The following is a 23,230-nucleotide window of genomic DNA, read 5'->3' as shown; positions in this document are numbered from 1 at the left end:
ATATAGTAGATATTTGACTTAGAAGATTTTGCCATACGACCAAATCTAGCATATTCAAAATCTATGTGATTGAACCCATCATAGATTTAGTCTTAATTTTTCAAGATTAATTCCCAAAAAAGTGGCTTGTTTGTAGCAAGACAAGATTCAACCACATGGCCAAATTATAGAAATTAAGGAGTTATAAGTAGAAAATAGTCTTCCCTCTTGGATATAAGGTTTGGTAATGAAAGAAAGCATTTGATCAAATGGCAAAATGTATTTCTTGTAGTAGAATGAGCAAAGTGGTTGAATTATTATTATATTGTAAGAAAATTTTTGTTCATATGGCCCAATCTATAGATTGATGAAAGATCATGATATGTGTTGTTAGAAGATCAAATTTCATCCTATGGCAAAATCATATATTGCATTTCATGTAATATGCTTTATTGAGTATTGGTAAGTATTGTATGGCCATATGCTTATTGTAAAATGATAAAAAATATAATGACCAAATATTATGGAAATGCTTTTACTATGAAAATATAGTATAATAGAGAGTGCTATATAGTAATGTGTAATATGATACATAAATGATAAAATGCTCCAATATTAGTGAACAACACAAGAAATATAAGGCAGAATTTAGCTTTAAGGTGAAACCTTAAGGTATATGGCATCACACAATAGAAAGAAGTGTTAGTATTTTGAAAGAACTCATTGATGAATACATTGAAAAAATCATTTATTTCATATTGACATCCAAGAGAGTTTTTTTAGCATTACAAAAATAATATATTTCATATTCACAATAGACAGAATATTTTCAATATTGCATAAAATCATGTTTTTCATATTCACAACAAATAAGCTATCATTTGTAGGGTAGTGGTCATAAAAAAAAGACAAGAACTCCAAGAGATACAATCAAGCAATCGGGAAGAAGAAGAAGACATTGAACTTCCAAGAGTAAGTGGCTAATCTCATTGCTACAAAAGAAAATATTGCATTTAATTTCATAGTGATCCTTTTTTAGATAATGGTTGTCATGCTCGATCTTAATATCATTCTATACTAATCATATGAAAGATTAGTAGTGTGATTTGTGGTAATTGCATAGATTGAATTGATTAAGAGAGAGTATGCATTAGTAGAGATTAGAAAAGAAGTGGAGAATCACTACTACCAAATCAATGTAGTTTAACTCAAGATTAGAAATAAAGCAAAGAAGACTTTAAAACCTATTGTAGTTAGTAGAAGTAAGAAATCTCTACTATTCAAAACATAATAGAAATCACTCATGAAGTAGAGCAGACACGTTTGGGAGTAGCGATCATTCACCATCTTGTAGAATTGCTGAAAATTTGAAGCACGCTTTTTAATTGAAGATGAAGCTGTAGGTAGTTTTGGTCACAATACCCAGATTCGAATCAAAATTTGCATTGCACAACCTGTTTTAGTTGAGATAATGAAACAATAGAGAGTACTTAGAGAAGAGTAAGGGGATGCAAAACCTGTAGTAAGAGAGGGGCGATAGGAGCAGAGATAGAAACACAGAGGATTAGGGATGCAAAACGTGCAATTGTAAAAATGCAACAAAGAGTTATGTGGAAGAGAGAGGGAGGGGAAGAGAAACTTGTTTAGAAAAATCTCATGATTAGTTGTAAAAATTGATCTCATGAAAATGATCATTTAATGTATCGTGCTATTTGAATTACCATAACTCATTATGGAATATGAGAAGATTTAGATATTATTTTTATAACCATTTTTTTTATTTCTTTAAAAATTTTAATTTGCAATTTTTTAGAAAATCATGTAATGGCTATACTATTGCCCACCACTGAGGTCTACCAGTAGTCCTTAGACCTTATTGCTAGGGGTATCATCCTCGAACCCACCAAGGGTGTTACCCCTAGAACCCCATCAAGGGTGCTACCCCCAAACGCCTACCAAGCAGTGCTACCCCTCAAACCCCCTTGGCTATGGGCATTGCCCCTGGACCCCCATGAGGGGAGGGCTACCCTCCTCAAACCCCTACTAGGGGCATTGCCCCCATAACCGCACTAGGAGGCACTATCCCTTGGACCCCCCATTAGGGGCATTGCTCCTAGACCCCCACTAAGGGACATTGTCCCTAGACCCTCCACTAGGGCTCCAGAGGGGGGGGGTTGCCCCCTAACCCCTCCCCTCCCCACTTGAGGTGTTGCCCTGAAATTCCCATGGAGACATGTTACCTCTCAATCCCTTACTACTACTCTTGCCCCTAGATTGCAACCTAGAGGGGATATCCCTAAGAACCTATGATTGGGATATTGCCCCTAGATCTACAACTAGAGATATTGCCTACACACTCCCTATCCTACCTTGTGCTAGAGATTCTATTCTTAAACAATCACTAAGGTGGCTTCTAAATCCCTAATGACATTATACATTACACATAAGACACATTAAATATACATAATATTATAGAATATAGTTTAATATAATTTAACTATATTAATTATTTTTTACTAAAATAAAATAAAATAAAATAATATATTTTAATAATTTTAAATATATTTTAATATTATATTTCATGATATGCATATAGTATGATATATTAATATAACACAATTTAGACTAAAATAGTATAACATAAAAATAAAGTATAATATGATAGATTTTACTATTATGAACTAGTAGGTATTATAAGATTTATAAATATTTAACCATGATACAGATGATCTTTCCTTTTGAAACAACTTTTAATCGATGATGAAAATTTCTCAATCTTTATAGCTTCATATCATAGCTTTTAATTGATGGTAAAATTTCCTCAATCTTTATAGCTTCATGTCATAGGGAAGGAAATCTTTGATTCTTTGGAGATCCTTGTAATTTCAACATTTAAGCACGAGGTCAATGTTTTTCATAAAATATATTTATCCTTGTTGTCATGTGGAAATAAAGATTTTGATCATTTGGCCAAATATTTTCTTATGGAGATCACAAAGACTGTTTACCCTTATTGTCAAATGGAATACATACAATAGAGACTTTGACCATTTGGCTAAATCTTGTTCTAGGGACATCACAAAAAATTATTATCATTGCTATCGTCTAGGGTACATACAATACATGTTTTGACCATATGGCTAAATCTTTTTTTGTGAACATCATAACGACTTTTAATCTTAACTCTTGTGTAAAATACTTCCAATAGAGGTTTTGACCATCCGGCTAAATCTTTTCCTATAAAGATCGTAATGAATTTTTATCATTGTTTGATATATTTTGCTTGAGGTTTTGACCATCCAGTTAAATATTTTTCTATGGAGACCATAATGAACTTTTATCATTTATACCGACGTTAAAAGCGATGAAAATGTAAATAAAGAAAATTTCCTTTGTCATCGCAAAAAGTGTCGTTATTGGGGATGCCATAGAACAGTCGGTATTAGCGTCGTTATCAACGTTGCTATTTGCGTCGGTATCAACGTTGCAAATGTGATGCTGATACTGATGCAAATAACGACGCTGATAATAACGCTTTGTGACGCTAATAACGACGCCAATAACGATGCATGCAGGTAAATTTGCGACGCTAATAGCGACGGTAACAGGGATTTTTTTTTTGGTGGCAGGGCAGTAAGCTGCCCTGCCACATATAGCACAATGTGCTTTATTTGGGCCATACAAAATAGTTTCTGCACTGTGTACAATGCTCGTGTAAATAAAGACAAAGTGTACTTAAATCATAACACTGATACATGAAATAAATACATGATTGCATAACAAAAGCAACTGGTACAATCATGGCAAGATATCACTACTACACATAGAAAATGTCTTCACAGATCACGTGACCAAAAAAGAAGGGTGTGTGAGCTCCAGGGATCCAAGGGCAAGCTATAGCTCATCGCCATCCGAAAGCTCGGTCCCACCGCAAAGGAGCATCGAATGGACTTTGCAAAAAAAGAAACAACTACACATCAGTCCACCATACAATAATGCATTCTAATTAAACATGGTAACTATGGACAATAAAGATGAGTGACTTATAGGGTCGCCGTGTCCATACAATTGGTCGATCGATGCAGTGAGACCGTGCCTTTATGCATATCGAGTCTCAAGGCCGGTCGGATCGCAATTTGTAATGGAGTGATGCAAAGAAAACAAAATACTAATTGTTAGAAACATGATTGTCAGTACAAAGGATATTGCAAAAAAATAAGCAAGCAAAACAACAGAAAAACTTACAAAGTCTTTCAGATATGTCCTGTGGCCGCCACTCCCAAGATGATGGACCACTCCGATCACTAGTCGTGCCCTTGCCACCTCGCGCTGCTGTCTCCAACGTCCTAGAGAATCTGTAGCCTCCTCCCTCAGTCGGTGCTAGTCGTCCGTGTCTAGCCACTCGGGCTTTGCAGCTCCACTTTTGAGTGCCTTGTGTGCGTCCAATCGTCTGTGTGACATATATGCACGCATGCACTCCATCATCCAGCCCTTATAAAACCTATCTGCTGCGGTTGGTACCGGAAACTCCTTATGTAAGGATGCTACTATGTAGTCCTTGCTCCCCTTCGGTATATTTTTTCAATGATCCAAGATGTTGTGCCGAAGAACTTGTTGGCATAACTCTCTCATGCGAGCCATCACCCTCCTCCCCTCATCATTCATGATGATGGCTCCTGACCTATCTTGGGTCCTCTCCCACCTATGACCACGCTCCTAGGCATATCCAGGAGACCCTTGTACATCTGGTGTACCGACCGAGGTAGTATCTATCGGAGTAGCACCCATAGGGGTGCCACTTGCAGACGGCTAAGCAAAAGGAGTGACTGGAGTAGACGTCCCCACAGGTGTGACAAATCTCGGAGGTGACGCAACTCCAGCAGAATGACGAGAGGGAGACACCGCGTCCGTGCCTCCATAGCAACCACATGAGCCACGCTCTCTGGAACTGCCACAAGAGAGAGGAGTAGCACTTGTATTCCAAGCTGACCGTGGGCTCACTGCATCTGTATCTTTGCAGCATCCCCTTGACCCTGAAGCACTCCCTTTTTCTGGCCCAAGTTTGGAGCGTGGACCTCATCTGCTCGAAATTGAAGCATCTGATCGCGATGAAGTAGATCTAATAGAGCGGCCTGATGATGTCCGAGACAGCTCCTGGTCCACCATGTCTCTGAATCTTGCCATCAGATCTGGAGACGTATGTAAAGTCTGCACCCACCCACCCACAAATTAACGTATGTCGGAGTGTTTCCTATCTCGTGGTGTTGAACCGGATCTCGCCACCACTTTCTCTTTGTTTTTTATCCATTCATTATCTCCTCTCCTTCCATCTCTCTCTCTTTTTCTCTTTCTTTATTATGCTGTATGTTTATTCTCTCTCTCTTGTTCCTTCTTTCTTTTTCTTTTCCTCCCCCTCTCTCATTTTCTTTAACAAAACATATATCTCTCTCTTCTACTACTACAACAACAACAACAACAACAACAACAACAACAACAACAACAACAACAACAACAACAACTACTACTACTACTACTACTACTACTACTACTACTACTACTACTACTACTACTACTACTACTACTACTACTCCTACTGCTACTACTACTACTACTGCTACTGCTACTGCTACTGCTACTGCTGCTGCTCCTGCTGCTGCTGCTGCTGCTGCTGCTGCTGCTGCTGCTGCTGCTGCTGCTGCTGCTGCTGCTGCTGCTGCTGCTGCTGCTGCTGCTGCTGCTGCTGCTGCTGCTGCTGCTGCTGCTACTACTACTACAAGAAAAGAAAAGAAAAACTACTATTACTACCACTACTATAACAATAACAATAAATAAGAAAACTAGATAACAATAAACAAGAAAACAAAAAAAACTATTACAACAACAACAAACAAGAAAACCACTACTACTACGATTATGACCACGACTACGACTATGACTACGATTACGACCACGACTAGTACCAATACCAGTACCAGTACCACTATAATAAACAAGAAAAGAAGAAAAAACTACTACTACTACCACAACAACAACAACAACAAATAAGAAAACTAGACAAAAACAAACAAGAAAACAAAAAAAACTATTGCTATAACAACAACAACAACAACAACAACAACAACAACAATAACAACAACAAACAAGAAAACCACCACTACTACTATAACCACGACTACGATGATTACAACTACAACCACAACTATGACTACGACTACAACTATGACTATGACAAGGACCACGACTATGACAATGACAATGACAACGACTACCACTATCACTATAGTAAACAAAAAAAGAAGAAAAAACAACAACAACAACAAAAACTACTACTACTACTACTACTATAATAACAATAAACAAGAAAGGAAGAAAAAACTACTACTACTACTACTACTACAAAAAACAAGAAAACTAAACAACAATAAACAAGAAAAGAAAAAAAACTACTACTACTACTACTACAATAACAAATAAGAAAACAACAACCTCTCCCTCCCTCTCCCTCTCCCTCTCTTTCTCTCTTTCTCTCTTTCCCTATAATTATGTTTAATGTTTTCTCCCTCCCTCTCTCCTTCTTTCTTTTCTTTTCTCTCTTCCTCTCCCTCCCTCACCCTCACCCTCTCTTTCTCTCTTTCCCTATTATGTTTAATGTTTTTTCTCTTATCTCCTCTTCCTCTCTCATTTCCTTTTCTCTCTTCCTCTCCCTCTCTCATTTCCTCTCCTCTTCCTCACCCTCGCCCTCTCTTTCTCTCTTTCCCCATTATGTTTAATGTTTTTTCTCCCTCCTCTCTCTCTCTCTCTCTCTCATTTCCCTTTCTCTCTCCCTCTCCTTCTCTCATTTCCTCTCCCTCCCTCACCCTCTCCCTTTCTTTCTCTCTTTCCCTAGTATGTTTAATGTTTTTTCTCTCTTCCTCTCCCTCTCTCTTTCCCTATTATGTTTAATATTTCCCTCTCTTTCCTCTCCCTCCCTTTTCCTCTTCCTCTCCCTCCCTCCCTCACCCTCTCCCTCTCTTTGTCTCTTTCCCTATTATATTTAATGTTTTTTCTCTCTCCTCTCCCTCTTTTATTTCCTTTTCTCTCTTCTTCTCCCTCCCTCACCCTCTCCCTCTCCTTCTCTCTTTCGCTATTATGTTTAATGTTCTTTCCCTCTTTGTCTCGTTTTCTCTCTTCCTCTCCCTCCCTCACTCTCTCCCTCTCCTTCTCTCTTTCGCTATTATGTTTAATGTTCTTTCCCTCTTTGTCTCGTTCCTTCTTTCCTTTTCTCTCTTCCTCTCCCTCTCTCATTTCCTCTCCCTCCCCCCCTCACCCTCACCCTCTCTTTCTCTCCTTCCCTATTATATTTAATGTTTTTTCTCTCTCCTCTCCCTCTCTAATTTCCTTTTCTCTCTTCCTCTTTCTCTCTCATTTCCTCACCCTCCCTCACCCTCACCCTCTCTTTCTCTCTTTCCCTATTATGTTTAATGTTTTTTCCCTCTCTCTCTTGTTCCTTCTTTCCTTTTCTCTCTTCCTCTCCCTCTCTCATTGTCTCTCCCTCCCTCACCCTCTCCCTTTCTTTCTCTATTTCCCTATTGTGTTTAATTTTTTTTCTCTCTTCCTCTCCATCTCTCTTTCCCTATTATGTTTAATGTTTCCCTCTCTTTCCTCTTCCTCCCTCTTCCTTTTCCTCTCCCTCTCTCATTTCCTCTCCCTCCCTCTCCCTCTCCCTCTCTTTCTCTCTCATTTCCTCTCCCTCTCTCAATACACATGAATTTTAACAAAAACAAGTAAAAGAGAAAGAGAAAACGCAAAAAAAAGCAAGAAGAAATAATACACTCATCGTAAAGGCTCGAAGAAGGGTTTGACGGCTCCTCTTCGCCCTCTGTACACTTCCTCCTCTTCTTCGTGAATGGCGGCGGCGGTAGTGAGAAGCTTTCATTCTCCCTCTTTCTCTTTTTTTCTGCCTCTCCCTCTCAAATGCAAGATGTTCGCTCTCCCTTTCGCTCTCTCTTTTGTGTATGTGTGCAAAGTAACGCGCTCGGGTTTCAACCCGCGTTTTTTTCGTCTGAGTACCGTATCTATTTGCATCGCTATTTTGCGTCGAAAAGCGTCAGTGCTATACCTCCATATCCTTGTAGTGCCATCTACTATATCTATCCCCAATGAGAACACACAAAGAAGTTTTTTGTTACACAAAGAGTAGCTAATAAAATAAAGTAAAATCAAGGGCAACTAAAAATAATAGAAGGATATTTTCATCTCTTGCTTGAACTTTGCCATGATATCACAATCTGTTGTGGAGCGCATTTTGTCAATATGCTCCACGCGAAAATATCATCCGCATGACCACGCCGCACTATATATTTTGTACTATACATTGAAACACTCAATTAGTTGTCACATATAAAATATAGATACAACAAACCCTAAACACATCATCACCTTTGGACTATATCCCCTCGAGAATTCCCACTCCTCGGTTGAGATCTCCACCCCTTCATGAGATACTGCGGTTAAAGCTTCATGCAACCATCGCCTTGACATAAACCACGGCATCTCCTCCATGCCCTTGGGATATTGAATCAGTTTGATGGCGTGTACTACATCGAAATTCAAATTGTGTTTTCTCCCAATCTTTCTTAGCTTGCTGTACCTAGCGAGCCACGTCTCCATGGAGGCATGGTGCAACATACAAAAGCAATTCACTTTCTCCTCCATTGCAGCATCCATTCTTTTTTCTATCCCATTTTCAACCACCACATCTCCGGTTAGTTTATCATTGTCCTTCAACGACCATAACATATTGTTTGAATCCACCATTGGTAGCCATTGTGAAATATGCACTAGACACCAACCAACTGATGGGACCTGAAATGGGCCTTTAAAAGGATTCCACTATCTCAAGGATATGTGGAGAAGCACATTACTTACATGTCATGGACTATCCACTACAAGTCCTAACCTTTCTATTATCCAACTTGACATAGAAGTTGCATAGGGGCTCATTGGACATTAATTGGATTTTTTGTCTCAGAAAAGAAATGGGCCAATGACTCTCTACGCCGACTACAAAAGGATTATGACAATTTCACAAGATAATCACATTTATGAGAGTTGTATGTGTCTTATCTTGGGTATTATGATCTAAGATGATCCACTCCCCTTAGTTTCTATCAAACAACTTTAGGTTGCTGCAACATTTTCTATGGTAATCCAAACAACAATAATAAATACTTGGTTTGATGAGGGAAAAGTAACTTCAATTTGAATTGGTTGGAGTTCTCTAGCAAAAATTATAGTAGATTTACTGATAGTAGATAAGGTAGGATTGCACTACAATGATAGTTCATAAGGGTAAAAAATAAGGCCCAAGAGGAGTATGCTCAACAAATCAAAGATTCCAAGCTAGATAATACACCCCAACAAAGCCTTGAAGAGCCTCAATTACAAGGAGAATTTAGTGCTCTCAACCATACTATTTGTGAATATGAGACTAGGCATGCTCATAGACATGTTGAGTTACTACCAAGGATAGATCAAATTGTCATATCCAACTATTACAAAAGGTATTCTATTGACAAATTAGTGGATTCAAAAACTCAAATGAAAGCTTCAATTGACAAGTTAGTGGAGTTCAATATGCAAATTATAGCTTAATTCACCTAATGGATGCAAATGCAAATGTGGAATAAGGGTGCAAGAGAAAAATTTCAACCAAATAGTGAACCTTTAGCTACACTTTAGTCATGCAATCCTAATCCTCAAAGCCAATGTATTATTGGATGTATGAATATACCCAATAGCCAAAACAAAGTAAGACAAAACTCATAAAGGAATGATGACTATTTGGGTAGAATTAATGGTGATTGTCCACAAGTTCATGGGTTGAATCCTCAAGCATCAAGGGGTTCTATGCCTTTGGGAAGGTTCCAAACTAGTTCTCAACCACCCTATGGAAGAGTTTCATAAAATTTTGGAAGCTCAATAGATACAAACCATGATCAACCTATTTTGGGATAAAAACCTTTTAATGAACAAGTGTTAAGAGATTAAAAAAATTCATGATTGGACATCTAAAAAATTCATATTGATTGGATACAGGAGATCTAGGAGGCCTATATTTTAAACCATGAATGCAACCCAATATTTTAGAAACTACAACAAGACATTATGGATGAGAACTCCTAATTCTTGCTAAGAGCTATCTCATGTAGTATCATGGTAGGATTTTCACTCCACATACTTTTTCCATTTATACATGAAATTATACAAGAGATGCCTTTCTCAACTATACATGGTCATTTTTGTGTGTTCAATACTTATGACAACATTGCTAAAAGTTTTCATTGGAAGGGCCTCTCGAATGATGTCAATAGCTATGTCTCTATTTGTATACCATGCTAGCAAAACAAGAACAACACATTGAAGCTGAGATTTATTACATCAATTGTTTGTCCCTAAAGGTAAATGGATGCATAATACTATTGATTGTATCACTAGCTTACCTATGTCTAAGAGATAATGGAATGTCATCTATGTGGTAGTGGATAGACTCACTAAGGTAGCCCAGTTTATTCCCTTTAAATCTTAATATAAAATGTCTCAAGTAGCTAATCAATTCATGGAGCATATTTTTAAGTTACATGAATTACCACATGTTATAGTGCATGACATAGATGCCAAGTCTGTGAGAAAATTTTGGCAAGCAGTATTTAGCTACATGGGCACCAAATTAGCTCCCTTCTATAGCCTATCATCCTCAAACAAATGGCCAAACAAAGAGGGTTAATGAGTGGTTGGAGACTTACTTGATATATTGTTGCCATGATGTACAAAATGAATGGGATTTGTGGTTGCATTTGGCTGAGTTTGGTTTATATAACTCCACTCATTCTACATAGGCGTTTCACCTTTTCTGGCTTTGTATGGCTATAAGGTACCCCCTCCCATATTCATTTTCAATGAAATGATAAACCCTTAGAGAAAAGATGAATTGGACCACATGCACACTCTTCTCTAACAATGTAAAGTGAATTGAAAGAAATCCCAAGATCAAATGAAGCTTTATGCCGATGAGAAAAGGTAATATCTAGAGTTTCAAGATGGACATTTAGTGCTTTTAGACATGCCCAAGTCTCATTATGTTACTCTGAAAGATGGTTCTAGTATCAAATTGGCTCATAGATTTTATGGCCCCTATATGATTTTAAAGAGAGTGGGTGACTTTAAGTATTGGTTGATGCTTTTCTCATCCACTAGGATTCATAATGTACTGCATGTGAGTTAGATGTCTCTCTTTATTAGATCTAGTATGGATTATGTGGAGGAGTTTTCACCCATGGATGAGGAGAGGGTCATTCAATATGTGCCTAACGAGGTCATTGGCCAGCGAGACACGAAACTTAGATCAAGAATGATTAAAGAATATTTGATCAAATGGCAAGGATTACCTTGGAAGAAGCTTCTTGGAGAACTTGATTGATTATGGAGGAGTTTCCATATCTTAAGAAAGCAATCTTGTGGTTGGAGATTAGTCATTTATGGCCATGTTCTAGCTCAAATAAATTGCAAATAGCTCTTTATATTAAAGCAAATTTTATTCTATATTATGGATAGCAAACAACATAATACATGCTTGAAAGTTTTTGGAAAGAGCTTCCTTTTGATATCTAGTATGCATCAATCAAGGGTCTCAATTGAAAGTTATTTCAAATTTACTACATTAGGATTTGTAGTAGACAATGTGCTACTCCATGTCTACAGCTCTCATTTTGTCAAAGATTTGTGATCAAGTTTTGAATTTTTTCATTCTCCATTGATGTATTTACAATATACTTGATTGTATCTCCTTTATTCATGCAAAATTCTTGGATTATTCATTTTTCATCTTTTGTAATGTTCAATATGAGGTACTACTCTATTTTTCTTCTATCCATACATTGTAATAAGTGTCCCAATTTTATTTTTGGGGACAAAAACGTTCTAGTGGGGATAGAATGTAAGCGACTAGAAATAATGTGGGGAAATACTAGCTACATTGGCTAGTATATAAGGTGCAATAGACTTTTATTTTTCACCATTTAGTTAATACAAAAGTATCTTCATCTTACATCTCTTTCTCTCAACTTTCATGGCTCCCTTCTATCTACCTCCAATATTTCTCTCTCCTTGTCTAGAATTTGTCTCTCCTCTTCAATCTTCTCCTCTCTCTCCTACAGTCATCTCTCTCCTCTTTCTCTCTCATGGCTCACTTCATTATACCTTTAAATAGTAAAGATGAGAAAATTATTAGTGTAGACATGTTCATCTTGAAAACTTGAGTCATCCTACCATTTTATGACACACAAATCCGATATGGAATATACACTAGGGGTTACTCATATTATATGGTGTAAATCCCTCTTAGAACAAAAAATAAGGGAGAAGGAAAAAATAAATTTTAGATGATAAATAAAATTTTAACTTTTCTCTTTCAAAACATATAGAAAGCTTTTAAAAATCCAAAAAGAATGGCCATGCTTTTAGAAAGGCACACTCAAGTAAGTTCTTCAAAAAACAAATTAGAAAAAAAGTAAGGGGAAAGTTAAGAGCCTTTCAAGCTCTTTCTCTGAATCCCTCTTCTATAAATGTTTTCTTTTTAGCAAAAAACTATGGATTCTCTTATCTTCGAAGCATAACATGCCCCCGGAGTATCCTAAACTTCTTGATGTGAGGAATCTAGATCCATTTACCATTGGAAAGATTATGGACTGTGTTAATTGCAATCTCCCAAACATTCCAATATGATGGCACCTTCATGCTGATCTCTGTCTCTTTGATGCTTGCAAATATCAAGTACTACATTATTTAAAGTTTGGTCACACAATCATGCATTTAAACTTACTTATTATAACCCCTATTTTTGTGGGAAAGCCCCAAGAAGGTCCAAAAACTATCAAATAGAGCCAATAAATTTTGTGAAGCTTGCTATTGCCCTTCTCTACTCTTTTGTAATAGTAGACTTGAATTTTAAGATCCATTTCCATGTCCTCATGAAATCTATGTCTTTAAGGCTATTTTTGTGGCCTCCAAGCAACATAGAGAGGCTATATACATGCTCCAATCAACAATGAAGGGGCCATTAAAGTTGAGGCTTAACCTCAAGTAAAGGTGTTGTAATGGGCAGAATACATGAGGACTAGGGGTTAGACACCTAGTCCCATTGTTTGGGATATATAAGGTGTAAGAGACCCAATAGGGCATCCACATATTATCAAGAATATACTCTTCACCTTCATTTCTTGCTTCCATGGATTCTTCCTTCTTTCTCCTCTATTTCTTGTCTTTCTCTCTCCTCCTCTAGTCTTTCTTCCTCTTCTTCCTTTTCTCTATCTCTCTCTTTAGCTATTTCTCCTCTCAACTTTATTCATTACAAGTAGTATTAAAGCATCATGCTTTGGTTCTTTTCTCCTTTCCTCTTTCTCCATCTAGTTTCCTTTTCAAATTTGAAACATTTGTTACTTAGGTTATAGGTACATGTACAACAGGAAGGACCACAGCCAGTTATAGGCTTCTTAGGGCAAGTAGGAGCTATGGTTGGAGCCTCAGATATATATGGAGGTAAAATGGTTAAATTAGCAAGTCGTCAGTCCTTTTCAGGTCAACATTTAGGGGTTCTAAAGAATGTTGGAGGTCTAGAGGAGGGTAAAAGTCACAATTTCTTTTTGCTTTAGGCTTCTCTCTATCCGAACAAGCTTCTTCCTCAAGCTCCCATGGTAGACTACCTCCAAATCTTTTCTCTTGCTGCAACCAACCCTCAATCCCAACCTTCAGCTACCCCATAGGCTTCCTAGAGTGATCCCCTACCACACAATCATACTTGTGCCCAGATGCAATGCCATCTGGATAGCAACCAATAGGCCGCAAAATGTGGTGTATTTTGCATTGAGCTTCCTATTGCCTTCTCCTCATTCCTAGCTCCTCTCCCTAGGCTAAATAAGGTGCAAATGGAGTCTCTCGAGCATGCAATACTCCTCTCCCATGGTAAACTCTGACCTTTGCCTATCCCCTCTTATTAGAGTTTCTTCTTGGTGAGGCACCCTATTGTACACTGTTTGGGACAACCATTAAATCTCAACCCAAGCTCTCAAATCAGCCCACAATCCCTAGAAGTTCAGCCCTCTCAAGAGATCCTTCAACCCCTTTTGACCTCTCTCCCCAGATTGAAGACATGGAGCTTAGCATGTAGGAATTTCTTGTGGGTAGCCATGAAATCGCCCTTTGAAGCTTTCCATTATTGAAGATCAGGATCGAATACAAGCACAAATCCCCCACCAATATCATTGGACGCATCAAATATTTGAAGGATTCATCCACTGGAGTGCTCTAATCAATTAGGCTTGCTTGATGGAGAAATTGGCATCATGGTGGATCATGCTTCATCTATCTTTCCCAAGCACTAACGAGTATGTCAATCCAATCTTAATCTGTCATTTTAATCCACGTGGTAAGCTTAATTCCTTTTGTTCGAGAGATTATGATTGCATATTCTCTCTAAGTTAAATCCTTCATTGTATGCATGTTACCCACCTAAAATCATTGACCCATTTGCCTTCTAATGCATCATGATTAACTCTAAATTAGTTTTTCTTGTTGACATTAGCTCTTCTTTGATCTTTTATGATTTGGATTAATCCCAAGTGGATAGTAAGCCATTGTAAGAAGGGTAAGTAGCAATAAGTGAGTGAGTGGATTACCAAGGTAAGCCCTACCCAAACTCTTGTTTCATCCTTGTATCTCATAAAAAGCTCCAATGCTTACTTTCCAATGCACCTTATCCTGGTTGTTTAAGTAAAAATATCTAGCATGCGTACTTTGATGACTGAGAAAAAAGACCGATGCCAAGCGAGGTGGTAAGCCAAAAGAGAGGTGACTCTCCCTTACCACTTAAGGCCTTGAAGAGGTACACCACCTAGCCTAGGGAAAGCTTTGATCACCTCTTAGTAATCTAGAGCCCAATACTTGTATTTAGGTTAAGGTACACTCCATAGTCACCCTACTTTTGATGAAATACTCCCATTTTGAAACCTTTATGGCACCCAGGTACGACACTTGACATCTATGCAATCAAAGGAGATGTATGGTGCTAAGATCTACTTATGCAGTGGTGATAGAGTAAATTGATATGTAAATTCACATGGGATTATGCTCAATATGCCTAGGATATTATTTATGATGATGCTTAGGGCCCTCAATCCATGAGCCATTCATACACAGTGCATTTGGAAAAAGGGATAGATAGTGCTTTAGTCATAGCCACTCAGGGACAATCATAGAGATCCAACTTTAAAAAATCATATATTACACGTGGGAGTGAGCCCTATAGCTTCTCTTGAAGAGGGCTTATTCCCCTTTGATTTGAATTAAAAATCTTTCCAATCAAATCTACGGTCTAAAAGTTATGGTCATTTTTGTGCACTAAGGTCATTGTGGACAGGGTGAAGGCCAATTTAATCATTTTCTCTCACAAAGATTAATAGGTCATCTCAAACAATGCTTCTTCCCCTTGGATTTGAATAAAAAAATTTCCCAATTGGAGTTTCCTACTAAAAGTTACATGTGATTTACTGACAACAGGTCCTATGGACTACATCTAAATGGCTAGCCAAAAAAGGCAAAAAGTAAGGCCCATGAAGAGGTCGAGATAGAGATTAGGGAATCTAGGACCTCAATGAAGAGTAAAACTAGTTTAGCATCATAAGATTAACATGGTGTCATGTATGAGGAAGTGCCTCATATGGATCCCTAAAGCATGCTCAACTACACCCTATGTCAACATGAGCTTTGTCACATGGAGAGATATGATGACATGGTTGCTAACCATCACTAGATGATGTCTAAAATTTTTGTAGCATATGAGACAATGGCTCTCTTGAACTCTAGGACTAGTACCCTATGCATTCAAGAGGAAATATTAATGGGAAGTATGTGTTAATCCTTGTGGATAGTAGTAGTAATCACAGTTTTGTAAATAAATTAGTCATTGATAGGTAGAAATGCACCCTAGGGAACTACAACACCCTCTCAAAGTTCAACTAGCAAATGGCGAGCAAGTAATCATCACACGTGTATGTCCCAAAGTCCCACTATACTTGGCTAAGAATTTTGTGGCATTGATTGATCTAATTGCATCAGACATGGGCCCAATTTATGTTTGTCTTGGATTGTGATTGGTTGAAACAATCAAAAAAAAAATTCTATGCACTTCTCTTAGTGCTCTACATGGAGTTTATGATGCATGGGCACCTTATCTACTTAGAGAGAGTTCATGATAGTGTTGATTTTCAGCTAATTAAAATAAGGCAACTCAAATGGGAGTTTAAGAAATGCTCACAGATCTTTTTCTTGCACTTGAATAAGAAAAATTTAGATCATAACTCTAAAGTGTCTAAGGATTTAGCCTTGGAGGCTTTACTAGAGGAGTATAATAATTTATTTTAGACCCCTATAGCCATTTCCTCTAAGAGGTAAGTGGATCATCCACTTGAACAAGCTACCTTATACATTCTCCAAGTATGAATATGAAGAAGTTACAAAGCAAGTCAAGGAGTTACTTGAGATGGGTTTTATTGAAACGAATTCTTTCCCTTATGCATTTCTTATCCTATTAGTTAAGAAGAAAGATGGCTCGTTCATGTGCATTGACTACAAAGACTTGAACAGAATCACAATTAAAAACCAATATCCTTTCCCATGGATTGATGACTTGTTGGATGGGTTAAAAGGAGCACACTTCTTCACTAAGATTGATCTGCACTCTAGCTACCTTCAAATCTATATGGGGGAGGATGATGTCACCAAAATAACTTTTAGGCCTGATCGTAGACTTTATCATTTTCTAGTGATGCCTTTTGGGTTGACTAACACCCCTTCCACATTTTAGAGTCTCATGAATAAAATCCTCCACCCAAATTGTGCTCGTTTTCTTTGATGGGATTGTCATTTATAGCAAGTCACAAAAGGAGTACTTGACACATGCCAAAAGGGTGTTTGATATCTTGAGAGAGCATTGACTCTTTGCTACGGAAAGTAAGTCTATATTCATGTAGACATTAGTGGAGTACTTAGGACACATTGTTAGCAAAAAATGCATACAGATTGACCCTAAGAAGGTGTAATGTGTTAAGGACTAGCCCACTCCATCCACCACTACTTTATTTACATGGTTTCCTTGGTCTCTCTTTATTTTATAGATGCTTTATTAAACATTATAACACCATTGTAGGACCTTTGATTGATCGGTTAAAAAAGGAATCATTATTTTGGGATGCTATTGTTGATCACAACTTCATGTAGTTGAAGAAAATTTTTACTTCAGCCCCCATCCTCATATACCCTGATTTCTCCATGGAGTTTACCATTCTATGTGATACCAGTGGCAGAGGTATTAGTGTGGTATTGCTACAAGAGCATGGTGTGATTGCTTTTGAGATTTGCAAGCTTGATGACAAGGAGATACAAATGAATGTGTATAACCAGGAGATGTTAGCCATCCTCCATGATATTAAGAAATGGTACCACTACTTATATTGTAGTTGTTTTAGAGTATAGAGTGACCATAGAGTCCTCTAGTACTTCCTAACTCAGTGTACTTTGACTCCTAAGTAAAGGAGATGGGTGGCAACCTTGTAGAACTACGATTTTGATATCTCTCACACTTGAGGCAAAGATAACATCATGGTTGATTCACTCTCTTGGATGTGGGCATGCAAAGTATCTACCAAAGATAATATCGTTCCTATGTGTCTGATGTAGAGTGCTTATAGACCTCCTAAAAATCAAATAATAAAATATAAACATTAATAACAAGTAGAAAATCATGGTCATTGGTGCTACAAACTAGGCACGTACCATTCAACTTATTTTATTCCTATTTCAAATAGGTATAATATCATAAAAGCAAGCATGTTGTATGGCTTTTCAAAATACATTTCTTACTAAAACCAAAAAGCCCTTCTATTAAAAATACATTGATGTTTTACACACTCTATGCATGCATTGTTTTTGTTATTATGGAGTGCCAAGCATGGTTCTTGTTTGAATGGCGATATCTTATGAACCATAGGGCACATTTTGTCACGAATCCTACATTACTTCTATAGTCCCAACCAAATGCTTTATGTAGTCTTTCATAGCTCATTATGGAATACCAAGCATGGTTCTTGTTTGAACAACAGTATCATATGCACCCATAGAGCATGTTCCCTTTAGCATTCCATACCACCATGTCAATCCCCACATGTGGTGTCTTGATGTAGTCAATGCAGTTGAAGGAATATCATATGGCAATTAGGATGAATACATGGTGGCCAATGTCACAAAAAGGATCATGATGCCCTTCAATATATGGTATCCTAATTGAAAAGGGTTGTTACACCAAGGATACACTTATTGAAATAATTACTATAATACATGGATAATATTTCATCAATTCTTAATGGAGTCAATCACTTGATCATTTAACTTCTTTTTTCATCTTGATTCAATGTTTACCAAGGAGTTAGTAATGCTTTAATGTGAATCTTAACAAGTTTGACATTGATTTGTATGGCTAATGTATGGGGAGCTATTTGTGATACAATAAACTTCATTGATAGTCCTCCAAGGAAAGAAAAACCATTTCTTTGGTGCAAGTATATATGTTCCAAGTTCTTTGTGATAAGATAAACTTCGATTATGATTCCCATTTTCATAATATATTTTTTCTATGTAGTAGTACCATCGAAGTAATTCTATATGACTTGACCATCACATACCTTCATTATTCACATACACTGTTAGAACATTGAAAATGCACATGGATAATAATAATCTAGCTATAATTAGCCTTTTGCAAAATGAGTCAATTTTGCTACATATATTGTACACTTGGTCTTTCATATGTATAAGCAAAATCTCTATAACATTGTATCATTATAACTATGCTATGGGTAAAAGGTCATATGCATTCATGCAAAAATCTATACTACAATGTGATGCAAAGAAATCTCTCTCTCTCTCTCTCTCTCTCTCTCTCTCTCTCTCTCTCTCTCATATCCATGCTGAAGGACTTTTGTTTAAGACCATAGTGCAAGATCCTTTATGGGTGCATCTACATTTCTATGCACACATAGTGTATTAATAGAACTAAATCTTAACTCGATTGCTAAATCTCTATACATCTAGCCTAAATATATATGTGAAATCGGACGTGATGTGGAGGAATTCATATGTTTCCAAGAAGGGGAAGAACTTGTGTTACACAAAAATCAATAATTTATTGAGGTAGAGCCTCTTAAGCTTCACAATGATGCATTTTGTTAATAGCTTATTGACAATGTGAGGGCACTAGTGCAACATCAAAGGGCACATCATTTGAAGGCTTTACAAAAAGTAAGATATAAAAACTATGAATTATTTGACTCACATACAACATACATTTAATTTCTAAGAATTTTTGTCACAAGTTCAAGTTACACAGTATACATTGTTCTATTAATACATTGTTTGTTATAGGCGAAGCATGCCTTTTCAATATTGAATATCAATGAGGAAATCCTGACATACTTGTTATATGGAAGTGCACTTTTTGACCATTATGTCTACATTTTTTATATCTAATTATTGTTTGTATCTAATGTTTACTTGAGACGGAAAACTTTTCCAAGTGAGTTTTAGGGAGTTAGTTTTCCCAAGTGACCTATTTTTTTGACTTAGTAATTTCAAGAGTAAGGTTTCCCATGTGGTTTTCTATGTGGAGAAAATTTCCATGTAGAAACAATAGCATTTTAAAAAATCGACATAAGATAGAGTTACCAATTTTCTAGGCGAAACCTCAAGGCCAACGTCCCATGTGCCAAAAGTTCCTGCTGCTTGTCTCTCATACCATTGAAACGACACACCCTTAAAAGTGGGGGGAAATATTGCTAACCAATGCTTGGGGGGTTTCTGGCATTGTTAACCACACATGCTACTATAAATTATGCTACATGAAGATCGGGACTTTCATTGTATTCTCCTTTAAAAATTGGCAATGGGACTACATTTGCTGGCCTGTCCTCAAGTGGAAAAAATAAAGGATACCTTCACATATGGCAAAAATTTTAGGAGGTGGAAAAATTTAGTTCCACACATGAAAGTGAGATTTCCATTTGTTTTCCAATAGTGAATAGTTTTCATGCCACCTTTCCCTTCTTTGTTTTTTTAAAGAACTTTTTGTTTTATGCAAGTGGGAACGTGTCAAAGTACTTCGAAAAAGTGTGCTAGATTTGAAAAGACAATCCAAATTTTTAATTGGAAGGGTTATAATTTTATAACGTTGTGCCATCGAGTTTCAACGTTTATCACATCTGCGGCAGCGACTGATGATGAAGCTCGATAATCGACTTTATGAGTAAATAAGATGCGAGGACAGTGCTCTTTCAGCAGCGCGTGAGGAGAGAACTGAGATTAAGAAGCCCAGTTAGGAAAACATGGCGGCCAAGGATATCCAGAGCCTGCTAAAGAGCGCCGCAGATCAGCTGAAGCAACAGCAACAATGGAAGAATACAAGTGACGCTGATGATGAGAAGTTGTGTTCATTTCCGGTGAGAAGCCATCCAAAGCAAGCGGCTATGGAGGAGCGCTGGCAGGCGTGGATGCAAGAGTTCTTCGGATCATCTGCGTCAGCCCAGCAGCTGCAGAAGCTCTTGGACAGCCGCTTCCACACCCTGGCGTGCCTGTTCTACCCATACGGCACCTCCGAGAGCCGCTGCTTCACGCTGTTCAAGTTCATTCTGTGGGTGTTTCTGGTGGACGACGTGCTGGACGACTCGCGTGTGCTGGGCCAGACTCACGCGCCGGCTTGCCTCTTCTGCTCTCGCCAGATCAAGGCCATGTTCGGCTCGCCCTGCGAAGCGGCCCAGGCGGCGGGCCTAGACGACGTCACAGAAGGCGCTCTCTCTTTCTCTCTCTCTCTCTCTCTGTGTGTCTGTGACCTGTCTGTCTATCGACCTTCCAAACTGAGATCAGAGAAACTTTCAACACCAACGCATTTATGCAGGTGGTTACTCCTCCTCCTTGAACACACGTCTCTGCCATATGGCTCTACCCATGAGATCCAAAAGCTCGTCGTTGGTTTGGATGGCTTTTGATTACTAGGACCAAAACACAGGAACATAGTATCATAGGTTGTGTGCCAACGGAAACTTAAGCAAATGAGAACTTGTGTGCATGAAAGTTTTACAAAAGACACGATACATGTGAGTCGTGACTACTAGACTTCTTTTGATCCCCCAACAGGAATCTTTATATGAATATTTACTTTTTGTATTTCATGAGCCTTGCGAAACCATGCTTTTGTAAAGGAGTCATAAGTATTCATTGATCCCTATCTTCCTTCTTGCTAGAGTTTGAAAATCTTAATAATTGCTTGATCTATAGTTCTATGCTTCTTGTTGCTGGTTAGCATGTACTAGGCTAGTTGAGCAAGTAGGCGAGTGGCACTTGTATATCTAGTAAGAGATCCTTGCCACTTGGCCATTGAGACAAACTAAGATTCATGTGCATCTTGGGAGGAGTTTGTGTACTAAATCTAATGCATATATACATATGTACGTATGTATATCAATATATATCACATGGATAGCATGGTCAGACCGAACTCCATATGCTAATCTAATAGTTTTAACACATTTGTTTGCAGATGACCGTCTCACCCCAAGTGAACTCTCCGCTATGGATAAGAGGATCCAAACCGAGCAACAATTGGTGATCAAATTGGGGGCGGAGTGGACAGCAGAGATGCGAGCGCAAGGCATGCCACCAAAGCAATATAAGCGGCTGCAGCAAGAGGTGGTGGAGAATCTAGGTGGGATCTTGGAGGTGGTGGCTTTGCGGGAGCAAGGCAAGCTTCCGACCAGTGTGGCAGAGTATGTGGCCCTACGCCGTAGGGACGGTGCCTACAAGCTAGGCTTCATTGGTTGCGAGTTCGACCTCGGCATCGAGCTCGATGACCAAGCCCTCTCCCACCCCTCCCTCAAAGCCCTCCATGATGCCACCTCTGACCAAGCATGTTGGATCAATGACCTCCTCTCCTTCCACAAAGAATACCATGAAGGTGACTTCATCAACCTCCCTGCCCTCCTTCACTACCTCAACAACATCAATAGCCCCACCGACGTCGACTTCCACCAATCCCTATCTGAAGCCCGTGCCATGATCCATGCCAAAGACCAGGATCGTGTTTGCCTATCACGAGAGGTCGAGGAGTGGAACCCCACTCTCCATCCTTACATCCAAGCTACTCATTGCACCATATCTGGGCTTTTGGCTTGGACACTTACGAGCCCTCGCTACAAAGTGGCATCTGACTTTGCATCAGAACCAACACTAGGTTGAGACCTATTTTTTCTTGTTGTTTTGCTTATCTTTATTTCTATCACTTATTGATACTAATAAATAATGATTGTCCACCAATCCCCATCACATCATTTCACATGCATTCATTGTAAGTGTAAAATGGTAAGCAATATTCAAGCCTTCTATGTATTGGTCACTATGTTCACTACAATATCATCTATGCATCTTTTATTGCTTTAAGTAAATGTTAGATGTCATTCCTACCTGGGAAACAATAGACTTGCGAAGAATTGTGTTGTGTTTAACACTACTAAAGCCTTCATTTACCACTTTAAATGTCGTTTCCCACGGTCTGGCATAATATGTATGTGTTTAAATGTAATGGATTTGTAGGTGTCAAAACTTGATGGTAGCAAGCTATAGACCTAAACTAAAAGTGGTTTACATACAAATACTTAAGAGTGGTGCCATAGGCTTTTAAAAAAGGACAGGGCCACAAAATGGAGACAAAGGACGACAAGACTAAAAGTGACTAGAATGAGTGGACCTAGATAGAGCTACTAATGTTCATCACTAGACCATAACAACTAACATTCTTCCCTTTAATAACCCCTTGGGGAATTCTAAGAGAAGGTTTCAAAATTCCATGAGGACTTCCCCATATTGCAACTAGCAAAGAAACTTAAAATAAAGGAAGGAACTTGAGGAATATAACACTATAATTAAGTCCTTAAGAATAATAGCATAAAACTCTAAGGGTTTTATAGACCAAGCTAGACTAAAAGCATTAAAAAATAAGTTACTCCAAAATAGTTGCCTTCTTGATGTTCTTTGTTTGTAATAACCAAAAATGCAAGTGATGCCCTTATCACGAATCTCATGTCTATCTAGAAAGCATCCATATCACGTGTACATAGGG

General features: G+C 38.1%; 1 protein-coding gene across 1 annotated transcript; it reads left to right on the top strand.

Moving 5' to 3' along the window:
• Positions 1 to 20,330: 20,330 nt before the first annotated feature.
• Positions 20,331 to 22,547, top strand: LOC148010580 (microbial Terpene synthase-like protein 13). The gene is made up of 2 exons (XM_087672094.1): positions 20,331 to 20,904; positions 21,656 to 22,547. The coding sequence occupies exons 1-2, from the start codon at positions 20,445 to 20,447 to the stop codon at positions 22,348 to 22,350; spliced, it is 1,155 nt and encodes a 384-aa protein (XP_087528220.1). The 5' UTR covers positions 20,331 to 20,444; the 3' UTR covers positions 22,351 to 22,547.
• Positions 22,548 to 23,230: the final 683 nt, after the last annotated feature.

Source organism: Lygodium microphyllum, chromosome 29 (assembly GCF_053477565.2).
Source record: "Lygodium microphyllum isolate KBCC chromosome 29, Lygodium_microphyllum_v1.1.10, whole genome shotgun sequence".
Lineage (NCBI taxonomy): Eukaryota > Viridiplantae > Streptophyta > Polypodiopsida > Schizaeales > Lygodiaceae > Lygodium > Lygodium microphyllum.
Note: the sequence above shows the minus strand (reverse complement) of the source record. Positions and strands in the feature narration are given on the sequence as shown.

Excerpts from the sequence above, each read along its gene's own strand:
- LOC148010580 (XM_087672094.1), top strand. The coding sequence starts at position 20,445 with ATGGCGGCCAAGGATATCCAGAGCCTGCTAAAGAGCGCCGCAGATCAG. Across the intron at positions 20,905-21,655 it reads CCTAGACGACGTCACAGAAG|ATGACCGTCTCACCCCAAGT; the intron begins GCGCTCTCTCTT and ends ATTTGTTTGCAG.